This window comes from Papaver somniferum, chromosome 10 (assembly GCF_003573695.1).
Source record: "Papaver somniferum cultivar HN1 chromosome 10, ASM357369v1, whole genome shotgun sequence".
Taxonomy (NCBI): domain Eukaryota; kingdom Viridiplantae; phylum Streptophyta; class Magnoliopsida; order Ranunculales; family Papaveraceae; genus Papaver; species Papaver somniferum.
The window spans coordinates 40,595,415-40,622,744 of NC_039367.1; the positions used below are offsets into that span (position 1 = coordinate 40,595,415).

General features: G+C 34.9%; 1 protein-coding gene across 1 annotated transcript; it reads right to left on the reverse strand.

The window, feature by feature from the left end:
- Nucleotides 1-6,077: 6,077 nt before the first annotated feature.
- On the reverse strand, nt 6,078-7,601 carry LOC113319243 (transcription factor MYB4-like). The gene is made up of 3 exons (XM_026567514.1): nt 7,382-7,601; nt 7,118-7,247; nt 6,078-6,884 (listed from the first exon to the last, which is right to left on the reverse strand). Exons 1-3 carry the CDS (start codon nt 7,512-7,514, stop codon nt 6,398-6,400), a joined length of 750 nt encoding a protein of 249 aa, XP_026423299.1. The 5' UTR covers nt 7,515-7,601; the 3' UTR covers nt 6,078-6,397.
- Nucleotides 7,602-27,330: the final 19,729 nt, after the last annotated feature.

The following is a 27,330-nucleotide window of genomic DNA, read 5'->3' on the forward strand; positions in this document are numbered from 1 at the left end:
TCAAATTGTGTTTTTATTGGAGAAATAAGATAAACAGAGATTCGCAACTCTTTCCTAGCATTACAGAACATATTGTTACAATATATGTTACAAACTGAAGATATAAGTTGCAAACAGACTGTTACAAACTGTTAAGATATAAGACACTTTGAACGACAGTTACTGGCAGTACAAAGTTCTTCAACTTCTTCTTTACTGCAGCAGCAGAAAAATCCGCTCTGCAGCTTCCTATTCCTCGCTGTCACTTCCCCAATCACTCGATGTCCCCTCTGTGACTCCCAATACTCGTTTATATACTCACAGGACCTCCTAATCTTCTCGAATAAATGCCAAAAAATCTTCGCTTTACTCGGGATTATTTGTTTTCCTTTTTTACCTCCATACGCGTCTGCAGATGTCAATTCCGGGTATAATCTCCTTTTCTTATCTTCACCATGATTCTGTTGCGACTCAACATACTCCAAACACACGCAGAACACGTTATGAACACACTGTAACTCAAATAGAGATCGTGAAGGCTCGTGTTCTCTTTTTTCTTCAATCCAACGAAAAGAACATATAACTCTGTTTTCTTCTCTCGGGTTATCCGACCCAATTTAGATGAACCAAACGACTATATTAACCTTGTATAAGAGTAACATGCCCATACCAATGAAATTCAGTGATTGAATCTCCCTTAAACACCCTAAAAAATCGAACCCTAAATCTGGTCGTGTGCTGCAACATTTTCCCGCCAACTTCAAATTTGAATATGTGGAAGAAGAAGAAGAAGGACGCCCCTTATCCGCGACAGGGGCCCCTTTAGTAACTGTTTTGGGGTGCCCTTGGTAATTTTTCATGGGTGCCTTTAACACTTTTGGGGGTGCTCCGAGTACTTTTTGGGTGCCTTTCAAATATTTCTGGGGTGCCTTTAGTAATGTTCTCTGGGGGCTGCAAAAACAACTTTTTGAGCAAGATTCTCCACAAGAGATTATTTCCTAGAAATGACTTAAAACAAGTTTATTAGTGATAAAACAAGTCCCAACTAATGTAGTTATGGGTGAAAATGCGTCGCACTTACGTCCTTATCATGTACACCCTCACGGAGGAAGAATCAGCAGTCTTAATAGTCAGAAATTTCCCATCCTCAGCTACCTCCAATTGAGTGCCGAAAGAGGAGTTATGTACAGGGTAAGAACTAAGAACAATAAAATATGTCAAATTAGACTACGACTTATCTGATTAATGGGTACTTACTTAATTTACTATGTTTGTAACTTAAATGCCAGATTGTGCAGAATGCTATCATGGTACCTCACTGGAACTTAAACGCCCACAGTATCATCTACGTCACAAGAGGAAATAGTAGAATTAAAATTGTTGGAAACTATGAATAGGTTTGCATTCAAGATTAACGACAACGCGTGATCATCCATCTAGTTGGAAAGATTTCAATTCTAAGGTCAATGCCAGAAGATGTTTTGATGACCTCATACGGAATCTCAAGGGATGATGCAAGAAGGTTGAAGTTCAACAAAGAGGAAATGGTTGTTTTTCTCCAACTAGGTCTGGATCCCAGCAGGAACAGGGAAAGGCTTCTGCTTAAAATATGTATGTAGTTAAATTATGTTATGTAATTAAATGGCATAATAAAAGGCTTTATATGAAGGCAATGAGGTTTGGCTTATTAACTTAGTTTATGTATAAAGACTGTAAGCCTGCAAGGTTTGAATTTTCACGAGTTAAATAAAATTTCCTCTTCTTTTCCGCATCTTCTTGATAGTTAAATAAGAGTGATTACCATCTCCAAGAAACATAATGTGCATTAGCTAAAGTAGCAACAATGGCATTTGCCATATCCAAAAATATTTTTCAGTTAAGAAAATCAACTGGAATCCTAAAACAATCTAGAGAGGATAAATATTGATAGAAAGACATTGAATCACATACCCAATACTTTTGTGAAGAGACTTACAAACAAATTGCTCAAATTACATCTTAAAAATACCCATGCTTATTGGTAATAAGATATTTGACAGACAACTCATCTTCCTCCTTAAAGGCCTTGATAAAACAAGCTATCATGTTGAACGGTGATGGAACCCTCGCTTTCTATTGGTCGAAATAAGCCTTTTCTAATGTAGAAGCTATGGTGAGGACACTTGGCATAACTCTATTGGTCAGGATAATAAAAATAGGGTTACACTTTGCTTACATCAAGTATTTAACCATCTGTTAGTAACGCCGTCAACAAAAAGGAAGGTGGACAACACTTCCGCGAGAGTTTTAATCTAATTAATTTCTTACACCGTGTTTACACCAAATACTAATTGTACATTAGTAACACCGTCTAAGATGGACAATACTTCCGTCAAAAATTTTGTTATGGAAAAGGAAAACTTAATATACCGTGTTTAGAATTCGTCGAATTACTAAATAGGGTCCAAACTCAACTTGGAAGTAGAGTACCTAATATATTGGGACTCTTTTTTCCAAACTAATACATTAAGCGGAACAAAACTCCCACATATTTTCCGCGATAATAAAAGAAGAAAAAATCCTATCTTTTCTCCACCTACTTAATGCATTTGGCCTGCGGCACCAAATAAAAAATGCATTGCCATGGGGCAGGGAAAAACCCCCACGCACACCAAATCAGAAAGAAAAAATGCCCAATGCGTAGCACGAGCACCAATCTAGTATTAGACTAATTGCACATACTAAGAAGTCAGACGCAAAAGGTTGTGAGCTTTGGTTCACGCAACAAAAGAGTGCAGCTTATACAAGCTTATATTTGACAGACAACCCATATTAGACTAATTGCATATATATAGTCTTTCAAATCAGGGTTACTTTCAATCAAAGCAAAGATAGCTTAGTAACAAAGAAATTGATATTCACCGTTAGATGAACTTCTGATTTAAGATTCAAGCTAAGTCTGCTTATAAACTAAGCAATAAATCTCCATCGTTAAATGGTATTAGCTTGATACACACAAATGAAATATACCTATATTTAGATATGATGAACCGTACCTAAACGTGTATAATCTGTTGGCTCAATAACAGTTAACCGAAGTTAGCCACATGAACACTTATAGTTTATCCACATTCATCTAACACTTCTAGATCAAATATGATGATCAATCAATCATGATAGATAATCAAATGAATTTAATTGTGTTTCAAGAGAGTTGTTCAAATGTTCATCATCTCATAGAAATATATATGAACCATTTGAAACATTTTCGGTTTGGTTTGTAATTGTACAAAAGTACTTATACAAGAACCAATTCATGAACATAATGCCACGGTTTGCAAAACAAGTTCGCATACCTTACTTCATTAAAGTTCCAGGGACTTTAGTTCGCAAACTGAGTTCACAAACGAACCTGAGTTCATGAGTATGAAAAATCACACTTACCAATTTTAGAACCTTACCACTGTGTTCGCGAATAGAGTACGTGAACCACAGTTCCGGACTTTGGCCTAGTCATGCCGTTCGCAAACAGAGTACGCGAACCACAGTTCCGGACTTAGCCTTGACTATCCGTTCGCAAATAGAGTACGCGGACAACAGCTCTGGACTTAGCCTTGTCCAGCCGTTCGCAAACAGAGTACGCGGACAACAGTTCCGGACCTTTTCACAGGTAAATCCATTCGCAAACATAGTTCGCAAACAAGAGTTCCAGACTTGAACTAGAGCTTCACAGTTAGCATACAAACCTTTGATATATCCAGGCATTGGTAGTCGTTCTAAACTCTCATTCAATGATTGAAACATCCTTAGAAGACAACAATGGTAATCTTACACATACCACTAGCTTCAAGTAATTTTCAAGTGATTAATCGATCAATACGAAACTTCCCAAGTTAACATCAAATGATTGTCTCACGCAAATCATGTAAGAAGTTCAAGGTAATTTTCACATGATCATCTTGACTTAATATTTAGTTTCCAACAACTAAATTGTCTCCAACTAAACTCGTCAAGTAGATGATGAATTTTAAGCTAAAGCTAAAAGCTTCCAACACGTATTTCGAGAAATATATAAACGAGATAAACTCCGCTCGAAATTTGAATTGTGTATAATGTAAAAGTCTATATGGTTATACGACTTAGTCTCTTTAGAAGATAGAATAGAATAGACTTCTGAGTGATAGATAAGTTTTAGTCTCCACATACCTTTTGTTGATGAAGTTCCTCCAAGCTCTTCAGTAGATCTTCTTCTTCAATTGGTGAACACCGTGAAGTCTAAATCTCAACTACACACTTCTATCCTAATCCGAAACATAGTGATTAGTAGACTAGAAACCAAGTATATAGTTTTGATCAACTAAACTTGACAAACAAGCTTGAGATGGCAACGCTTGCGAGTTCGACCTAGCAGTGCTCTAACACATGGTTCATCTCACATTGAACTGGTCTTCAAGCATTTAACCAGTAGGAGATAGACGAAGTCACTCGAACAACCAAAGAAACTAAGGCTCATTGGTTGTGATGATGTTCTATATTCAAATAGTGGAGATTACTTAATTGACTAGAAACCAAGTATATAGTTTTGATCAACTAAACTTGACAAACAAGCTTGAGATAGCAACGCTTGCGAGTTCGACCGAGCAGTGCTCTAACACATGGTTCATCTCACATTAAACTGGTCTTCAAGCATTTAACCAGTAGGAGATAGACGAAGTCACTCGAACAACCAAAGCAACTAAGGCTCATTGGTTGTGATGATGTTCCATATTCAAATAGTGGAGATTCACGAGGAAGTCTTGCGCTCTTTACCAGTGAGTTAGTCTTTCTCGAATCAAAAGTTAGGAAATACGACAAATTAGCGGTTTAGTCCTCTCCCTAAATAACCTCAGAGGTTGAAATCACAAGCATGTAGCTTAGCAACAAGTTGTAAAGCCCTTAGAAAATGAATTGATCTGAGGCGTTCAAGGGAAAAGTGAAAATCATTCGGGTGTATCTGTTATATACCTTGATTTGGATACTTTAGTTGCTAATTTGTCTTTTCTTGTAATCGCCTTTTTATTACTCATTGAGAAACTCTTGTGGCAAAATAATTCGAAGTTCCAAATTCCATGCCCCTTATCATTTGGTATGGATCACGGTGGAATAACTCGAAATTCGAAATTCCGTGCCCCTTATCATTTGGTTTAGATCATGGAAGAGGAAGTCGAATAGTTTACTCTTCCAAGTTCCCTTCCAAGATTAATGGACTTTATGTTACATTTGATAACCAGAGATAAAACAAATTCATGGTAAGTGTATTCCATGGAAAAAGTACCTTGGGGCCCAGTTAGTAATTCGGGATTCGGCAAACGTACGGAACGGCAAACGTACGAGTATTATACGGTTTTGTAAAATTCAGATTCGGTCCAAAATTCGGTCAACGGGACGTGATTCGTCAGTAATTCGGAACGGCATACGTACGTGTATGATTCGATTTATAAATGTGAGTTCGGCTCTGAAAATTCGGTATCTATATATAACAAATAATTTGTATTTATAAGGTCATAGACCAATTTTTATGCATATGTGTGAGTTATTTAAAGAAAAAATAAACTTAATATGATGACATTAATAATATATACAACATTAGTTATCCAAGAGGACGTCGTATGGTGGTTTAGATGCTTGGTTAGTGAGTTTGAGATCTCTCTCACCTTCACCTTCAAATCTCTTCAGTCGTTTTTGTTTCATAAAAATCACAACACGTCTAATATTCGGTCGTGTATGCTCGGGAGGCAGTAAAGCCCAAAAAATGGAGTCTTTGAAAAGTAAAAGCTAAAGAATTTATGGCGAATTAAGCGGACGTATCATTCGGGATACGTAAAATTCGTGAACGGTTCGCGAATAATTCGGAAATGCCACATAATACGCGACTTGGGTTCGGAGTTGCAAACGTACACGAATAAGACGGTAAAATTCGTGATACGGAAAAATTCGCGAATGATTCGCGAATCATTCGCGAACTTACTAACTAGGCCTTGGGGGAGGCAACAGAAGAGTTTTCGTGAACATGGACGTATTAGGATATTAATGACATGACGTATTCGGATTGATTTGAGTCAAACATACACATAAGTTAATACTCGAATGTTAGCAGTTTATTTCATGACATATTTATCAAGTTATTCAAACTCTGTATGCAAAAATGGAAAATCTTCTCTCCTCTTCGGTTCAAACTTTAAGACAAATTTTTTACATTTCATCACTATTTACCTTGAGCATCATACTTTTCATGTTTTTACTCGGTCGGCAAATTTTGTAGTGAGAACTAGTATCGAACTCAGGTCATTGGTGTCGTCTCCCGAAAATTTTATCGTTCCACTACAGTGACATCGACTTGATGCTTCTACGCTACAACAAAACTCAAACAGTATTCCGTCTTTTTTAACTTCTCCGAAAATTACAGCAATTCCCCTGCCTCCATCAATAACTTGTACCAGAAATCTGTGTATTCGACGGTCGATCCATAAGTTGTTGTAGAAAGCATAGGTGAAGGAACTTGAAAATATGGGTCTGTTGTGATGGCCGGATAATCTTCATTTGTCTTGAAATCTTCAGTGGAGAATGCTTGTGACCAAATGTTTTCGTCCATGTTTGTGTTCTCATTGATGTGGTTGTCAGCATTTGCATCCGAAAATTCTGTACTTGAGGAGAATTCACTAGATGAATGTTGTGGGGATAGATGAACGTAGTTCTGATCTTCCAACTTTGATGAATTCGATTCACCCGTGGGATTTGATTCACTTTTTGCAATGTCCATAGCATAATGTTCGGCTGCAGGGTTAGTTTGATTCTGTTTATACAGTCTTTTCTTGAGATGGGTGTGCCAGACATTTTTAATTTCATTGTCTGTTCTTCCCGGTAGGCGCGCTGCAATTGCTGACCATCTTAAGGCAAAAAACAGAAATAGAAAGGAATAATTTTGAGTATGAACTCTAATTTTCTTGCAGTATATATCAACTAATCGATTAGCAATATCAACACAAGAATAGTAGACTTGCACACAGATGTCAAAAGACAGAAATAGAAAGGAATAACTTGATGTTCATTAGCTAGGTAGCTGCGCTGGATTAATTCTACGAGAGTATTCGAGTTACGAAAACCCGGTCTGAGTACACACCTATTACCGAGCATCTCGTGCAGCATGATGATTGTTTCTTCTTCCTGGCGACTAAAATTTCCTCGTTTAATATCAGGTCTCAAGTAATTAGTCCATCTAAGTCTGCAACTCTTCCCACATCTGAGTAAACCTGTACCAACAAACCAAAAGAAACAAAACAAGAAATTGCTAAGAAGTCACAGTTAAGCCATGACCATTCAACACTGGTTTATTCTCAATCTCAATCAATGTTTCAACAAATAACAGAAGTTTACGAGCACATACCGGCTTGTTTTGGAAGCGCCCGCCAATTGCCATGACCGTGACGACTAATGTAAGTGATCAAAATCTGGTCCTCTTCAACTGTCCATGGTCCCTTTTTCAGTCCCATTTTCTCACAGCATGGAGCTCTAACCATTTTCTTTAGTTATTTCTCTTGATGCTCTCGAATAACTTGATCAATAGGTGAATTATCTGTACCTTCTAGCTCTAGTTTCTCAGAGAGTTTTAGATATCCCTCAAAAGTTGAACATATTTTCAAGCATGGAACTCGATATTTATATACTGCTTGGAAAAACACCAACTTTTACGTCCTAATCAAAACTTACAGTCCAAAAAAGTAAAGTATAAGCCAGAAATTTCAAAGAAACGACTCTCTTTTGCTTTCTCTACACAAAGAAAATGGAGGGGTCTTGGTCGTCCCCGTTACGTACATGCAGTTAAAAGATTTTGAAGATTTACCGAGGTTACGTACATGCACTTAGATAAACAGCCTTAAGATTAGAAAATTTTAGTATTAAATAAACTAGATTACAAGATTTTGAAGATTTACCGAGGTTACGTTAGAATTTTGTTTTCAGTACTCGTTGTTCAATTTCCTCGAACTTTAAATGAGAACGAAACACATTTAAGTAAAGATACACGAAGAAAAACAGACCCTTAAGTCTTATAAATTAGTTACAACTGAGTAAACAAGACCAAAACCGATCAAAGTTTAGTCGAGTCATAATAATGAGCAAGGTGACTTCGTTACAATACGGAAAGAAAGAGTGAAAAAAATCATGGAATATCCGCGGATAATTACTACGTCAATTCATATGTAATCCCTTTTACCCTTTCAAACACTACTTCATAACTAGTGTTTTTGAATGACTATAAACATTTTAATATTGCATTCATGTTCATCAATCTAGCATTCTTTTGGAGTATTAAAAGCAAAGAAAAAAGATATTTGACAAGCATAAAGAACTTTTGAATTCATTTTTATTTTTTATTTTCGAAGAAAATTGAAGGTGAAAAATATGCATATAGGAAGAGAGGATTGATTAAGAAGAATTGGATTTGAGTGGAGTTGAAAATTTGAAATGTATTTGTGAGACTGATTTTATTTCACACTTTATTGTGAGTCCTTTTGATTCATTAGAAGATTTAGCTTTTCAAATGGAGGGGATGTAGATTTTGGGCGTCAAAGAAAGAGGCGTGTGGGTTTTGCCCTATCTTTTGAAGAAAAAAGACAAATGGGGGCTATCCTTGAGGGATCATAGAATTGAGCTTTTACTGACCTCCTTTATTTGTCAAACGCTTTACCGACCTGAGACAATCAACCTTATATATAGGTGTTCCCAGATGGAAGTTCATCATTAGTTGGGTGGCATCAATTTTTTCCTTTTTGGCATAAAATTTTGGAGCATCAACATTGTTTACGCGTACCCTGTGACGTGAAATTTGTCTACACCCATTTATCAAATGGACTTGACAGTGTTTCAACTTTTAAAGTACGAATCCGGCATCCATGGGTGCCCTACACTGAACACACAAGAAAAGAGAGGGGCCAGTGATCTTAAAATATTTGAGACCATGTGAATGAAGTTGAAGGACACAAGTGCTGTTGTACATCAACTCTTGAAGACCGAGAACAGTAAAGTTTCCCTGAATTTGTTAACCAAAACATACCCGCTTCAAAGAAAAAGAAACGCACTGCGAGTGAAAGAGAGTCTCCTCCGTGTATACCTTTTGACTAACACAACAACACTAAACTTTCAACCCAAATCAAATCTAAATGATTTTTAAGTAATTTATGATAACAAAGCATAGTGTAGTGTCGAAGTGAGACTGATGTACTCTTTGGTTTGGCTTGCATTTTACAAATGACTTTCTCTTGCTCGATATGCATGTCTACAAAACAACATAACGTAGTGTTGATGTCATACATTACCTTATCCAAAGTAAATAAATAAGATACCCCTAGTATGAGACCCATTAACTATATATCCCTAGTTTGTGGGTTGAGGGATTTAATGTTTAGTCCAGAAAACTCGACCCGGGTTACTGGCTAGTCCAGCGCCAAAAAATATTTACTCCCTAGTCCAAAAAAGTTTTGAAAAGAGTAAAAATTACTCTACTAACCCTAATATATAACATTACGTATAATAATACATATGTTACTACATATTACATATTACATATGTAGTATACTAGTACTATACTAGTAGTAATTAATAGTAACTAGTATGTAGTAATAACATATGTAGTATGTAATATACTAGTAATAACTAGTATGTAGTATGTAGTATACTAGTAGTAACTAGTATGCTAGTAGTAATATGTTATGTATTGATACTACATATTGATATGTAGTATGTTATGTATTGATACTACATATTGACATGTAGTATGTTATATATTGATATGTGGTATAACTAGTATGTAGTATGTAGTAATAACATATGTAATATGTAGTAATAACATATGTAGTATGTAGTATACTAGTAGTAACTAGTATACTAGTAGTAATATGTTATGTATTGATATTACATATTGATACGTAGTATGTTATGTATTGATACTACATATTGACATGTAGTATGTTATATATTGATATGTAGTATAACTAGTATGTAGTATGTAGTAATAACATATGTAGTATGTAATATACTAGTAGTAACTAGTATGTAGTAATAACATATGTAGTATGTAATATACTAGTAGTAACTAGTATGTAATATGTAGTAATAACATATGTAGTACGTAATATACTAGTAGTAACTAGTATACTAGTAGTAATATGTTATGTATTGATACTACATATTGACATGTAGTATGTTATATATTGATATGTAGTATGTTTGATATGTAGTATGTTATATATTGATACTACATATTGATATGTAGTATGTTATATATTGATACTACATATTGATATGTAGTATGTTATATATTGATATGTAGTATAGTATACTAGTAGTAACTAGTATACTAGTAGTAATTAGTAGTAACTAGTATGTAGTATGTAGTAATAACATATGTAGTATGTAATATACTAGTAGTAACTAGTATGTAATATGTAGTAATAACATATGTAGTATGTAGTATACTAGTAGTAACTAGTATACTAGTACTAATATGTTATATATTGATACTACATATTGATATGTAACATGTTATGTAGTGATACTACATATTGACATGTAGTATGTTATATATTGATATGTAGTATGTTTGATATGTAGTATGTTATATATTGATACTACATATTGATATGTAGTATGTTATGTATTGATACTACATATCAAAAAAAAATTGTTATGTATTGATACTACATATTTTACTACTAGTACTAGTTACTACTAGTTTACTAGTATACTATATTATAGTAGTATACTAGTACACTAGTTTAGTATAGTAAAGTAGTTACATAATTTACTAGTAACAATAAGATATTTTTGTTACTACTAGTACAATACATATTAATATGTAGTATCACCGTATTGATACTACTAGTATGTAGTAACATACTACTAGTAACATTTACATGTGTTGATACTAATTAGACCTGGAAGGGTGTTTTAGGAATTTATAAAATACACTTTATAGTCTCCACGAAGTTTTTGGCTAGAGAGTAAACAATCTAGTCCAAAAACATGTTTTTGGACTAGAGAGTAAATCTTTTCCACGGGTGGACTAGCCATTAACTGGGTCTGCTAGAACTAGACTAGCCAGTAATTCCTACTTGTGGGTTTCGGATTTTCGGGAAATTTTAGTTTGGTCCCTTTTCAGTTGGTCATAAGTCAGTTTGGTCCACGAATAAAAGTGGAGTTTAGTTTGATCCTTATTTATTCAAAAATAAACAAAATATCATTTTTCTGTCTTATTTTCTCTCTTCCTCACGTGATATATAAGGCATAGCACAATGGTCGTCAATTTCCCTTCCCTATCCCCTAAATGTAGGGGAATTCCTCAAAATCCATCTACTATGGTCTCCCATATCCCTTAAAACAAGGGATATCCCTTTCCTACATTTGAAAGCGGATATTTGATCCCCTTGTAGAGAAGGGAAATGGCACAGATACTCAGTTTGCGTTTAAAAACCTACTTTACGGAAACTCAATTTCCGTGTGATTTTAAACGGATACTGAATATCCGTTTGAGAATTTTCAGTTTTACTCTTGTTTTCATTTTTAACTATTTTATTTCTACTAAAACTCTTTATTTCTAATTATATCTCCATTTTTTTCTATTCAATTTTTTTTACCCATAAATAACAATTATCTGAACCCGTGAAGAAAAAATTTGGGAAAAAAACGGAATTGAGTTTCCTTTTGGCACTATTCACACGGAAACTCAGTTTCCATGCAGTGTAAGGAAGGGATACAAACAGACCATAGTGGAGTTGTCTTATGACTCATATCCCTTCCCCACATTTGAGGGATAGGGAAGGGATAACGCCTAATGATAGTACTTGGCCTAATGATAGTTTTCTTTTTCTTTTTCTTTTTCTTTTTGCTATCTCTCTTCTTTATTTTATTTCTACTAATTTGGTGTACCAATTGATATAAGCGATAGTGGTGTCATTTGGTGTTGGTAACCAAAATTTGGTGTAGCAATTGAAAGGACAATATTCCCCTTCGTATTTTCTTTTCTCTCTTAGCCTGTCGTAATTTTGGATGAAACCAGGAGCGAACACATTCGCGTCTATTCCTCTATTTACTTAATATGTTTCCAATCTGAAACACAATTTTAACATCTATATAATATAGGCGATAGTGGTGCTATTTGGTGTTGGTAACCAAAATTTGGTGTACTGATTGAAAGGACAACATTCCCCCTCTGTATTTCCGTTTCTTTCTTAGCCTGTCGTAATTTTGGACGAAACCAGGAGCGAACACATTCGCGTTTATTCTATGTGTTCTCAATATATTTCCAGTCTGAAATTCAATTTTAACGTAACTAATGAAGAAGATTGAAGGAAAATCACCACCACCACCCTCCTCCACCTCCTTCAACCTTCCACCACCGCCCAAAATTGCCCTTCCGTTTTTCCAACATAACCAAATTAAATTTTACATCCGAATCTTTGAAATTGGATCAACATTAACCAAATAAATACTCGGTCATTCCTTCGCCACCAACACCATCCATTCCTTCACCACCAACACCATCACCACCACCATTTCCTTTAATACTGATTGAAATTGAAGTTGAACACTGTTAGAGCATAGTATGCTCGGTTGCACACCAAGCATTGGTATGTCAAGTTTGATTGTCATATTTTAGTATCAAAAGTCATCTAGAGTCGCTTGATTAATTACTAGAGTCAACTTCGTTTAGGTTATACTAGAAAGTCTAGGAATGTTTAGGCGTACAAGTATTACTCTGAAGACCTGAAGAATGTGAAGAAGTAACTTCTGCAATGAAGACATCATCCTTCAACTTGAGGTTAGTAATACTGGCTTGACTTGTTTCCTAATGTATCTTTCAAGTCATATTATATTGAAAACATAACATGCGAAGCTGTATATATAATACTCTAGTGATTAGACTTGGTCATATCATTATGATCAAAATATCAAGGAATTACATTATAAAGTATAGCGCTTATCTTTTGAACTTCGTAAATATGACATCAACATAATATATGTATTTAGTTACTTGATTATGTGAGGGATATAGGTGTAATTTCATCCTAGGAAACTATGCATTATTACATTGGTTTAAGGACATAAATGTATGAACTTATTTCATAATCGAAAGGGAAATCATAAGTGTGTTGGTTTGGTCCTTTATTGAATATCATTTGGATGACCAATACAAGATGGCAAGGTATCTTGACTTATGTTAAGAATCAAGGTATAACCGGTCATAGCCTATAGTGTGTAGCAAGGTGTAAACGGTTACAAGCTTATTTGGAAAGCAATGTGTAATCGGTCATAAGCTATATTGGGAAGTAAGGTGTAATTGGTCACAAGCTGATTTTGGAAGCAAGGTGTAACTGACAACAAGCTACTTTGGGAAGTAAGGTGTAACTGATCACAAGCCACATTGGGAAGCATGGTGTAACCGGTCACAATCTATCTTGGGGAGTACGGTATAACCAATCCCAAGAGTGGCGATCCACGTGGAAGAGGTAGGATTTAGGTACGCAGACTAACGACCCCCCTTGTTCTCCTATAAAATTTTCTGACAATCAATCAGCGAACACGTAAATACAACCCTGCAGTTTGTGAATGGGGAAATCCCCCTGTAGATCTGCAGTTGGCAGGATTATGAAGGGAGGAATCCCCTATAGCTTCTGCAACCTGGGTAGGGTGTGAGTATATCCGCGTTAATGGTCGAGAATTCGTAATCCCATTAAAAGGGTGATTACCTCTTCATCTGCCCCAAAAAAAAAACGTGGCGCGGGCAGCGTCAAGTATTTGCCTGGTATAGAGCGGGTTGTGCGAGGCTTGACAGGCCGGCGTAAAAACATGTTATACATTTATGAGATAATCTCTAGCCTACCCGATATTTGGTACTGGAAAAAGGCTTTGGTTTTGGTTTGTGTGTGAATCAGGAATTGGGGTTTGCTAAGAGAAAATTCTAGATATCGACATTATTTGAACATGAACATAACTCTTGTCGTTAATTGTTCAAAGATATTCCTTGATGCTCCAGGTGATCCTGAACCGAAATATTGAAAAGCATTTAATTATGATTTCCATAATATATGTTTTAATTACCATTCATTAAAGCGTATCCTCTTGAAAAGGTTTATTAGTTAATATCCAAAACTAATAATAGAAGTTTTCTAAAAGAGATTTTGGAAATATTGTTTGGCATTTAATTGGAAATAGGAAAACTGAAATTAGGTACTTTAATGAATATTTTGAGAATATTTTCGGTTTTGAAATTTGCTTGTTGTCCAAAAAACCTTGGTCTATAAATACTTGAGTTTGCATTTCTTGCAAACTATCGTAAGAGACAGGAAAACTTCATTTGTGTTGTTTCTGGTGGAGCCGTCTTGAGGAAAGTATCCTAATTAGGTGAAATCACTTACAACCGCTCTGAAAAAGCGGGGGTCTAATAACCACACCCAATATTTCGTTTCGGCAATCTGTATGGATTAACTCCAATATATTTCCAAGAGAATCAACTAGACAGTCAGACTCAATCAAGGAAAATACATCAAAGAGTTATATCTCAATTTCTCAAATCAATCTGCATCAAACAGATAGAAATCTGTGAGCCGGATTAATATGAGAAATAACTTGGGTGGTATACCAAAGAACAATATCTAAGTGTCAATCAATTTCAATTTCAATCAATAACCAAAGGTTGGATTCACCAATTGATTGAACTACACACAACCTGTGATATTTCAACTATATAAAAATATAATGCGAAAAAGAAATAACACAGACACCATAAATTTTGTTAACGAGGAAACCACAAATGCAGAAAAACCCCGGGACCTGGTCCAGATTTGAACACCACACTGTATTAAGCCAATACAGACTCTAGCCTACTACAAGTTAACTTCGGACTGGAATGTAGTTGAGCCCTAACCAATCTCACATTGATTAAGGTACTTTCGCGTTCCTTACGCCTCTGAATCCCAGCAGGACTCTACGCACTTGATTCCCTTAGCTGATCTCACCCACAACTAAGAGTTGCTATGACCCAAAGTCGAAGACTTGATAAACAAATATGTTTCACACAGAAAAGCCCATTGAATAGATAAATTTGTCTTCCACAGAAATACCTATGAGTTTATGTTCCATCTTTTGATAAATCAAGGTGAACAGGAACCAATTGATACACCGGACTTATATTCCTGAAGAACAGCCTAGTAATATCAATCACCTCACAATAATCTTAATTGTATGGTAGCGAAACAAGATATTGTGGAATCACAAACGATGAGACGAAGAAGTTTGTGACTACTTTTTATCTTACCTATCGGAGATTAAATCTCGACCAAATCTTAGAGAAGATAGTAATCAATACGATAAAAAAGTAAGATTAGAAAACACAACTACAGAGAAAATTGTTAGGTCTGGCTTCAGAATCCCAATTAAGTATTTAAGTCGTTAACTTATAATGGTTTTAGGAAAAACCTAGGTTAAAGGAGAATCGAATCTAGTTGCAACTAGTATCACACAGGAGGTGTAGGGATTAGGTTTCCCAGTTGCTAGAGTTCTCCCTTATATAGTCTTCAAATCAGGGTTTGCAATCAATGCTACCTTGGTAACAAAGCATTCAGTAATCACCGTTAGATGAAAACCTGCTTAGATTCAAGCTAATATCTTTCAACCGTTAGATTGAGCTTATCTTGTTACACACAAACGAAATGTGCCTTCATTTAGATAGGGTAACCGTACCTAAACGTGTACACTTGGTTGGCTCAACAATAGTTAACCGAAGTTAGCCATATGAACACTTTCATATAAACCTTGTTCTTCTTAATCACAATTAGTTTAAATGACTTAAATGAAACTAGTTATAAAGTTGTTCAATTGTTTATATTCTCATAGAAGTATACAAGATACAACTGAAGCAAAATCGATTTTGATTCACTCGAATGAACATTATAGCCACGGTTTTCAAAAGATTGCATTCCTTATTATATAAATGTATTTGTTCATGAACAAACCGATTTTAGAACTTAACCCACTCAAGTATGCAAACGGGTACGCATACTTAAAGTTCCGGACTTGGTCTGTCTACCAGTATGCGAACGGGTATGCATACTGTCGTTCACGACCGTGCTCAGTTGAATTAGTATGCAAACGGGTACCCATACTAAATTCCCGGACCTGGGCTGCTAAGCCAGTACGCATGTGGGTATGCATACTAAGTTCCCGGACTTCAACTGTTAAACCTATATGCATACGGGTATGCATACTATAGTTTCCGTACTTGGAGTAACATGCAACAGTTAGCATACAAGTACGCATACTGTGATATATCCAATCAATGGTTAATCATTCTAAACTCCATTTTAATCATTGAAACATTCATAGAAGACACGAATAGCTGTCTCACACAAACTATTAGCTTCAAAGCAATTTTCAAGTGATCAATAGATCAATACGTAACATTCTGAGTCTACATCAAATGACTGTCTCACACAAATCATGTAAGATGTTACCAGGCGATTTTCACATGATCATCTTTTGACTTTCGTCAAGAATAAAAGATGAACTTGGGTAAAGCAAAAGCTTACCAACACATATTTCAAGAAATATGTAAGCGAGTTAGACTCAGCTTGAAAAATCAAATGTGTATAAAATAAAGTCTATATAGTTATACGACTTTTGTTTCAATAGGAGATGGGATAGAAATAGACTTCTGAGTGATAGATGAGTTCAAGTCTCCACATACCTTTTGTTGATGAAGTTCCACAAGCTCCCCTTAGAGTTCTTCGTCTTCAATCTGTGAACGCTGTGAAGTCTAAAGCTCAACTACACATTCTATCCTAATCCGAGACATAGCTATAAGTAGACTAGAAATCAAGACTTATAGTTTTGGAAACTAAACTTGAAAAACAATCTTGAGATAGCAACTCTTGCGAGTTCGACCGAGCAGTGCTCTAACACGCTCCGTTAAAGACTTCTGTGGGATCAAGAATCTCTACGAGTACCGTTGGTGGGATACTAGATAATTGCATTGTTATTTTAGTTTTCGATTATTGATTTGATTGACTAACGGTTGTTGAAACTTTGATTGCATTGATTATTCTTGAGAACCTTCTCTTATGACATAAGGGTCATTCAAACTAGATCAAAGAATCGACGGGATCTTTAGAACCATTTGCATATCTAAATACATCTTGTTCTAATCCATTTTTAACATACTTCGTTCTGTGTGTGATTAATCACAAGAGGATTCAAGTTTGTGTTGTGCAGGTTATTGAGAAGACAATTGAAGATTTGAAGATGAACAAGTTTTTCTTATTAGTTTTTGTATCTTGTGAATTTTTTGCACACATCTTGATTGTATGGGATCGAAATAGAATCATATTTATCTTTGATAGACTTGATTGTCTAGTTGTGTAAGATCGGCATCTCTTTATAGTTACTCTTTGAGTTCTATATTGATTGATTGCGAATACGGAAATTGGTTATTCTGGTAATCAAGGTTTGGATTGATCTAACCAAATACAAGAGTTTATTAGATTAAACGGAAAAGCCTTTGTTTCCAACTCAAACATATATTTCACCAAAGATTGAATAGAGTGGTTACCAAACAGATTCATTCATTTGCTGTTTGGAATATGATCTAAAGGAGTGGTGATTCACGTGCGTGACTCTCGAGGTCGAAGGTGCAGAGATACTGAGGAAACTAAGTAGCTAGGGGTAGTATACCTGGTCTCAACTATACGAAGTTGGCATTAGATTTTATATAGCGGCTTAATTATGAGAGTACTCAAAACTGGACTAGGTCCCGGGGTTTTTCTGCATTTTGCGGTTTCCTCGTTAACAAAATCTTGTTTTGTGTCATTTACTTCGTTATTCCGCAATTATAATTTGGTTATTATAATTTAAAGTAAATACACTTGTACGTTAATTCCTGATCACTTGATATTGATCCTATAGTGTTTCGGTTAAGACCGTACCTATTATCAAGTGAACACTTTGTTGTTGTATTGTCTCGATCCATATCCATAGACGGTCACACGAAGTGTATACCATAGTTGTTATATTGTCTCGACTTTGTACATAGACGATCACACTTGGTACCGGACTTATAGGTTGATATTTAAAAGATTGTGTTGTATTTTGGAACCCTCGTCTTTTCAGTTTTTCCTATTTAAGAAAAGCTTGATTTTATTGCATATATTTTGTTTTTGCTTTAAAAAATTTCGGTACAATATAATTGATATTTTCCATTATGTTGTATGGATTGATTATCGTGATTCAATTGTTTCCGGTTAAGAGAAACTGTGTTAATTTTATTTGACCTATTGATTTGGTATCTTCTTTATTATTTGGTATCAATTGTTTTTGCTTAATGAAAGTCGGTGCAATTGTTGTGCTTACATTGGATTATCTTTGTTTCAATTTCTTTTGGTTGAGAAAAACTATGAAAATTCAATGATTTGATTTGCATCTATTGTTTTTGCTTAGCAAAAAATATGGGATCATTTGTTTAGTCCATGTTGATTCCGAAGAGAAACTAAGTTAATTCTGATCTTAGTTTAGACTTATCAAATGTAGGATTCAACTATTCAAGTCTAATCGAAGTCCCTGAAAATAAAAATGTCTTGTCTAAAAAGGAGGTTTAAGTTATTTTATGGAATAATTAGAGTCTGATAAGAGAAATTGAGTTAATTTTGATCTCTATTTGTGTCTTATCGAAACAAGCGATTGTACATATATAATATGTTCAGTTAATAACTAAGTTATATTAGTTGTTTTATCAGACTAAGGGAAAATTGCTTCGGACAATTGTTTCTTTGATAACATACTAAAACAATATTACTTTTGTAGTTTTGGTTTTAGTATTGGTTATCTAAAATAGTATGTGAAACCTTCGTGCTTAACTCTTATAGGTTGTACAAGTCTTATGGATTTGTAAGATCCTTTCGGTTTGCTCTTTTGTTTGTTCGTTTCTTTGTCATTTATGTGACAAAAAGGGATAGAAATATATGGAGTAAACAAGTGATTTATAATCACTAGAAAAGGATATATATGCTTTAAACATTATATCTAACGAAAGATTAAAGCATAGACTAAGAGGGAGAAATATATCATCCTGTTGTGTAATATTTCATACTACAAAAGGGGAATAACAAAGATGTTCTGATTGAATATTTACCTAGATTTTATTTAGGGGAAGTAAAGCTTTGTTATTCAAATGTCAATAGCGGCATTTGTTTTTTGAATATATGTAGGATATCGGGCTGTTGAAACTTGGAATCAAGCATGAAAAAGCGGGGGTCTAACAACCACACCCAATATTTCGTTTAGGAAATCTGTATGGAAAAACTCCAATATAATTCCAAGAGAGTCAACTAGACAGTCAGACTCAATCAATGGAAATATATCCAAGAGTTGTACCTCTGTTTCACAATGTAATCAGCAAATCAAACAGATAGAAATCCGCGAGCCTGATTATTATGTGAAACAACTTGAATGGTACCAAAGACCAATGTTCAAGTGTCAATCAATTTATATCAACAACCAAAGGTTGGATTATCTAATTGATTGAACTATGCACAACCTGTGATATTTCAATTATATAAACAAATACAATTCGGAAAAGAAATAACACAGACACCAAAAATTTTGTTAACGAGGAAACCGCAAATGCAGAAAAACCCCGGGACCTGGTCCAGATTTGAACACCATATTGTATTAAGCCGCTATAGACACTAGCCTCTCCAAGATAACTTCGGACTGGAATGTAGTTGAGCCCTAACTAATATCACACAGATCAAGGTACATTCGCGTTCCTTACGCCTCTGAATCCCAGCAGGACTCTGCACACTTGATTCCCTTAGATGATCTCTCCCACAACTAAGAGTTGCTACGACTCAAAGTCGAAGACTTGATAAACCAATCTGTTTCACACAGAAAAGTCTATTGAATAGATAAATCTGTCTCCCTCAGAAATACCCACAAGTTTATTGAATAGATAAAACTGGATTAGGTCCCGGGGTTTCTCTACATTGGCGGTTTCCTCGTTAACAAAATCTTGTGTGTGTTATTTACTTTACTTTCGCATTATAATGGTTATAATAATTAAGTAAATAATACTATTGTGCGTTAATCCAAACTACTTGACATTGATCCTAGTAGTCAATCGGTTTGATTACTGTAACTATTGTCTAAATATCTTGTTGTCGTACTGTCTCGACTTCGTCCATAGACAACCACACAAGGTATAGGACTTACAGATTGATTTTGAAAATATTTTGGTGTATTTGGGTACCCTCGTCTTTTCAAACACCATCACATCCCACAAATCATAATTTCATACCATAAAAAGTAATAATTGAAATATTAGAATTACTTCCGATTGAAATTGAATCGCCACCACCATCCTAGCCATATTGGTTTTAAAATCTCTCACGATTTTAACTTTAATTAGAGTGCTCTTACATGTTTGTATTTAAAATCTTCTCACTAATGAGTTTAATTTGTTGATACAAAAATAAATATATCAAAATAACCATTTTATATTGTTATGAGATTATGAATGGCTTGAACGTCGACATTATTCGTTATCCATCTTGACTTGCACAATCACTTTAATTACTCTATTTAGAAACTGGGTGAATTAAGTTTGTGAACATTACATGTTTGTGTAGATATCTAATAAAATACGATTGTGTAATTTAGTTTATGAACTCATTTTTAATTCAAAATTACTTGTTTACTAAAGTTTAAGAAGGTGTTCTGTGAAATGTAAGTTGATCTTTAATGGTTTAATTCCATATTAAATTTGCTTTTTAAGTGGTTTTTAGAAATATATCATGCTTTCATTCTTATGAAGGGATAAATTGGAGGATGTCATAAGTGCTGATGCAATTCACAATATGAGTTTGGAATGTGAAGTCTTAATCCTTTAGGAACCATCTCAATTAATAGTATGTATAAATGTTTTATTCTTCGCAAAGTACTTTTATTACGCTGCTCCATGATGGTAACTATAAAAAGGCTATTGTTGTAGTTTTCTTTACACTGGTAAATAAAGAGATTCGATTCTCGAACTTGTGAAGATTTGATTTTAAGATTAATAAGAAAAAATACTTAAGAAAATAATTTCGTTGACCAAAGAGAGAGAGGTCAAGGGTTTTGGATTCGACTATTTCTAATGGTTGTAAATTCAGTAATTAATTTCTCTAATTTTACTCTCAAAACTACACGAGGAAATTTTGAACCCAGTCTCATGCCTTGGAAAATTTATCATTAATGAAATTAAAATTCGACCCAAGTTTCCTTCGCTTATAAAATATCGGTAGCTTAAAAACTACCCAAAACAATTATTATGAAGCATATAAGGAAGAGAAAAAATTTAGACACTTAAAAGCTTGATTATAGGGTAAAAATTAAAGAAAAATAAATACTAGAAATTACATGCTAGAAGTAGTTTCCTTATCAACTCTAGAAATTTAAGTAGCTGCTCGTAAGAAGAAAATTAGAAGAGATTTGATTAATCATTGTATTGAAAATAATTAAATTTGCTTACAACGATTTTTAGTCCCTAAAGGTATTCAGCGACCAAAGCAGTTCAGCTACTAAGTAGTTCAGTTACAATAAGTCTATTGCAACTGAAAATGTTCTTTCTGTCGTTGATCAAACGACTGTATCCGCGACTGACCTTGGCTGACTATTGTTCTTCGAGTTCTTCAACAGTAGCAGCAGCAGAATTTCTGAAGAGCTTGATTTATTCGATTATAGCTCTCTGTTTCTTCCTAGACTCTCTGTATATCTCCCCAAATCTTCTTGCAATCAATACTTTATCTCGGGTATATTTTCTTTCCCTGTACGGGATTTCTTCTCTTTCACGTGTTTAACTGAAGCTTGCACGACGATTCATCCTTCAAACACATACCGGATTGATTAAAACTCTCTCAGGACACACGCCATACACACAAATCTCTGGAAGAAGTGAGAAAAACCCGATACTTCTTGTTTTCTGCCACATGATTATCTAGCCCAATTCTCTTGATCCTGAAGGACTTACCAGTCCTTTTTAGCCCAAATAACCTATCCCAATCAATTCCAGCGATTTAGTCTCACTAAATCTCCTTCAAATCACTAACCTTAATTCTGTCGGAGTATAAACTAGTTTCCCACCAAAACTGTGTTGCTTCAAATCCAAAAACCCAGTAAAATCCAGTCCTAGTTGATCGAATATAACACCCATACATGCCTTGTTTATCCTTAGTGAATCCATCCATACAAAATTCAGCAATTGAATCTCATTATACAAACCCCAAATCTCGTACCCTAATTTGCTACCATTTTCCCGCCAAAAATACAAATTCAAAAGGTTGAAGATGATGGTTGCCCCTTATCCAAATCTGGGGGTGCCTTTAGCAATTATGGTGTATTTAGTAATTTTAGGGGTGTAAAAGTAAAATTCCTGGGGTACGAATAACAACTCTTCTAGGGTGTTTTTGATACATTTCTGGGGGTACCCTTATCCAAAGTTGGGGTGCCTTTAGTAATTTCCAGGGTGTCGATTTCTCCAAAAATGTTTATTTTCCAAAAATACCCACATACACATAAAACGCCATAATAAGTACAAAATTGAGTACTAACAATATATAAAATTGAGACCAATCAGACACATAAATGTGTTTATCAAATACCCTCAAACTTATTATTTGTTAGTCCTCGAGCAAATCTAATCTACAAAATAATATCCCAACTCACTGTCGCAAGCATCGCGATTGCATTTAGCGTGTGCAACAAGCCTTTGAACCTCTAGGTGTCCCTAATTGCCGAGTTATAGTCTCAGGAGGGTTTACAAGAGGCGTACCCACAAAACCTTTACTCCAAAACCTAGCCACCAGTGAAGAATTCAGGAACGACACTAAACAATCTCCTTGGTTGGCATAGTCTGATTGGTTAAAAGAGGAAGTACCCTGATGTGAATCATATTCATATATACGTGAGAGAGCTCTACTCAGGTAGTCGCATTACATCAATTGATTAAGAAGATGGATATAGAAATAGATGGTTTCTCATATCTGTCTGAAGGTCACTGCCTAGATGAATCCTATCTTAATGGATTGAGATACTGGTCTTGACTAATATCAACACAGCTGGCATATACAAGGGGACCAGCGGTCGATAATCCTAATTCTAGATCAACTCAGCTGACATATACAAGGGAACCAACATCGATTTATTGAACAATAATAATAAACCTTTTTTTATTATTATTTATTTATTCCAATTGGTCTGATCTTTTCTTTTTTGTTAAATATAGCAACTCAATCACTCTACTTCATCCTGGCGGTGATAACAATCTGATGTGTGTGCCCCACCAAATCACTTAGAGAAACATATAAAGTTTGCAAAAAAATAAAAACAGAAGTGATATGATGATTCCGAGATACGACGAAACTATCATGTTATAGTAGAACTACGATAAATTAATCTTCGATAAATTAATTACTTCGCTAAAATAATAAAATTCTTCGGTCCCAACTAGGCTTGTACAGGCTAAATTTTAACTCGATAAATTAATAATTTCGCTAAAATAATAATTTTCTCCGGTCCCAAGGCTATTAATTTATCGAAGTTTTACTGTATTTCTAACACCTGAACTCTGTCCTTTTATGAATAGACTCTGTTTTTGGGTTCCTCAACTCCTACAACCAAAATTTTCCATCCACTTATAACATCTCCAACAGAGGGTTATAATTTTATTTTTATATGACACGTAGAATTTTAGACCCCCGTTTTAACTAAAGCCATCTCCAACGGTAGGTCTTATAAACCAGGCGGGGTGCCATACTAAATAAGAAGGTCTTGAAGAAAGTGTTAATTACACCTTCTGATGCACCTCCACGTCATGTTTTCTCTTTTAATAATTAATTCTAAGGAATAAAAATCTCAAACTATTGGAGAGATAGTCTTTTAGGAATAAGGTCCTAAATTTGCTCTTTGGATAAACCCCATAAATAAAAGGACTAAATAATAAATCCACATATGATTTTTTGCACCTTCTGTTGGAGATGTTCTTAGATTGGTTAATGTCATCCTGAATTGGCACAAATTTCTAGGCTCTGGAGTTTTTTATATTTTTTTAAATTAAAAACTAAATTTTTTTCCCTTACCCCCAAACTTAAATTTAACATTGTCCTCAATGTTTCAAATTAAAGTGCAATGCCAAAAATATAAGTAACAAGAGGAAACAGTAAAGAAAGAAGTCATAAAGATAATACCTGGATGAAGCGTAACAAGCCTTCGCTGGATGATCGGTTTCTAATAATGCATTTTTCTGTATCGTTTTATATGCATTCATCACATCTTAAGTGCTACAATGTACCATTTTTTGACAAAACTTGAGTTTTCATATGTCTTCCTGCTAATGAGTAATTTTGTTATATTGATCCTACTGTGTTGTTATTACAGGATACCAGTATATGGAGTGTCAGCACTTGTTTTTACAGTCGCATAATGAAGAGCTAGTGAGTTAGTGGGCTGGAAAAATATATGAATAAAGCTGGACATGGTTAGTGGGCTGGAAGGAAGGTCATTAAAAAGGGCCCAAAGTAGAACCTAAAAGAAAATCATGTTTTTTTCTTCTTTCCTTTCATTCACTCAGATCTTTCTTTCCCAATTAGTCCACCCGTCAGCAGTACTCTTCTTCTCTGTCAAATCCATACTTTCACTATCCTCTCTATCAACTACAACAAACTCATTTCTCAATACCCTTATTTCACTCTCTCCCTACTGATATCATTTCCTCCCTTTTCTGTCTCACTTTCTCTCATCCATGCGCACCTATGACCTATCCCTAGATTATAAATTGTACAACAATAGGGCGGCTATGGTGAACACAAGCAACAGGGTTTATCGAATTTTAAGGTCTGAATTCTCTGAAACACCATCTGTTGCAGCGGACAAATAAAGACAAGAGGGTGGCGGTTCAGTGGTGAGTTCCTAGAGCATCGATTTTCTAAATTTTGGTTCTATAATTGTTGACTGTCCATGATGGTTTGAATTGGAAGAAGATTGTATAAATAGAGGAGGCAATTGTGGATGAAAAACCAAGCCCGGAGTAGCCGGTGCAAGCTGTAATGTTAGTTTAGGTTTTATTTCAATGTTTGCTATGTTCTAAAAATATCTTGTAGGGTTGAGATGAAACCCCTAAATAATTAGAATTTCATGGTTTGATTTACTTGTTATTCATGGGATTTTTAATGAGAAACATGATTTAATCTCTGAATACTAGCAATTTACTTTCACCTTGTATGTGAAGCATCCATGATAGTTAGAACAATTCTTTGTTATGTATTCGAGTCTATATATGAAATGAGTTAGTTCAATTTGTGATTATTTATGCTTTAAACAGATAGGTAATGTTAGGGATTGACATATTTGTTGAGGTTAAATTATCCACTTATACAAGTGATTATCACATATTTAAGGTAGTTTGAGGCTAGAACCTCTATAGCTCTTTGATTGAAAAGGGAACTAGTATATCAAACTAGGGGATTCTATGCATTTATGTGGTGAATTCAAAGCCATAGTTCATCTTTAGTACTAGTAGAACTTAATATTGTTGCTTTATTATAACCATCAATCTCTAATCGTATCGACAAACCCCCTGTTTGATCTAAATTAGTAGAAGGAAAACTTAGAAGTTTAGTTTACCAATCCAACTCCCCGTAGGATCGACCCGTATTTTCCGTTATATATGTTATAGACACCGTGCGCTTGTGGTTTAATATAATAGTAGGTTTCTAAGCCTACCACTGGAGAATAAGACAAAAAACTTACCAATGTACAACAACAATCGGGTCCTCCAGTGGGACCATGTACCAAATGTATGGGTTACCTCCCATAGAACGCTAAGTTTATTGTCTTCAGCCAGACTTCGGTAGAATTAGGCACCACATAAAATCATATAGCAATAGTCGGAACAATTGTGGGTCATCTGAATCAAAAAGTGTTATCACAAATAAGAAAACTGCAACAGACCAAGAAGGTGAACCAACCAAGCACGCCCTTATCTATTTTTAAGACAACTATATCTAGTTGTCGTTCAGGTTCGGGCTCTAAAAAAGGGTCTAATTAAAATATTTTCATTGGGCCAGGTTTCCTCATTTGCATGATCCAGAGGATCAGGTTGCGGAATCTGGAAAACTCAATTAAGAACTTCGATGCACATAATAATAACCTGAATAATTCTGAATCCTCTAAGTCAATCAAATTTGACTCACACAGTTGACCACATAGGTGGTCATTCTTTAGTAAACGCGTCTTTTTGAATCTCCTAAAGTAATTAGGCTTAGTTTCAAAACTTACTAACTGACACATTTGAAATTCATATGTTCCCACAATTGGTATAAACGTTTTTGGTGAGAAAACAAAGTCAATCTTGGTATCATAGCCTGGGTAAACCACATCAACCAGATGATGAGTTTCTTGTAATTAGGTTCAAGAACACGTGTATGAAGATAATCTTGTAAGATGGTTGAGGCACATGTGTCAAGTCCCAAATGAGAAAACTTTCTAAGAGTTAAAGGTAAGACACGAGGAGAGTGATAATCACCCCCAAACTTAGAATTTTGGATGTCTTTAGATAGACTAGTCACAATTCCCCTAATTTCTAGATCATTAGATTCCTGAAATTAGTCATTTGCTTTTTCTAAGTTATAATCAGGTGGTGCATTCTCACTCATCTCTACGGGTCTATCTTCTTTTTTTGAGACTAATGTTTCTTAAACCCTAGACTCGAAAACAGTATTTTCAGGATAAACTCTTTCTTTAACCATCACCGACTTCATAATCCCAATGATATATTACACCGTCTAAAACAATGGTATCCCTAGTCAAATCTCCATCCTTTTGAACTAGAAACAACATTATCATTATAAGGCTCAATTGGTGTAACATTTTTCCTCATCATTATGACTACATATCTCAGAATCTCATCAGTAACTAACCTCATCATCATCATAATTACATGAAGATGCTTGAACCTTATCAAATTGGCAATAAGTTCATTGAGAACAATACTAAAAGATGCAATTCTTTTTTGCGTATCTAAACAATTCCTCTATTCAGTATCAATTAATTATTGATCTATTAATATTTGTGTCCAATGTGAACTTTCAGTCAACTGCTTGAGTGAATCTTCTAGAGAAAGATGGAGAACTCACATTATAATTATTACAATATTGCTCATTTTCCCGTTCGTATGGCTAGTGAGTATGGGAATAGTAATTGGGATCACATTGGTTCACCTTCATATGGCTAGTGAGTATGGGAACAGTAATTGGGATC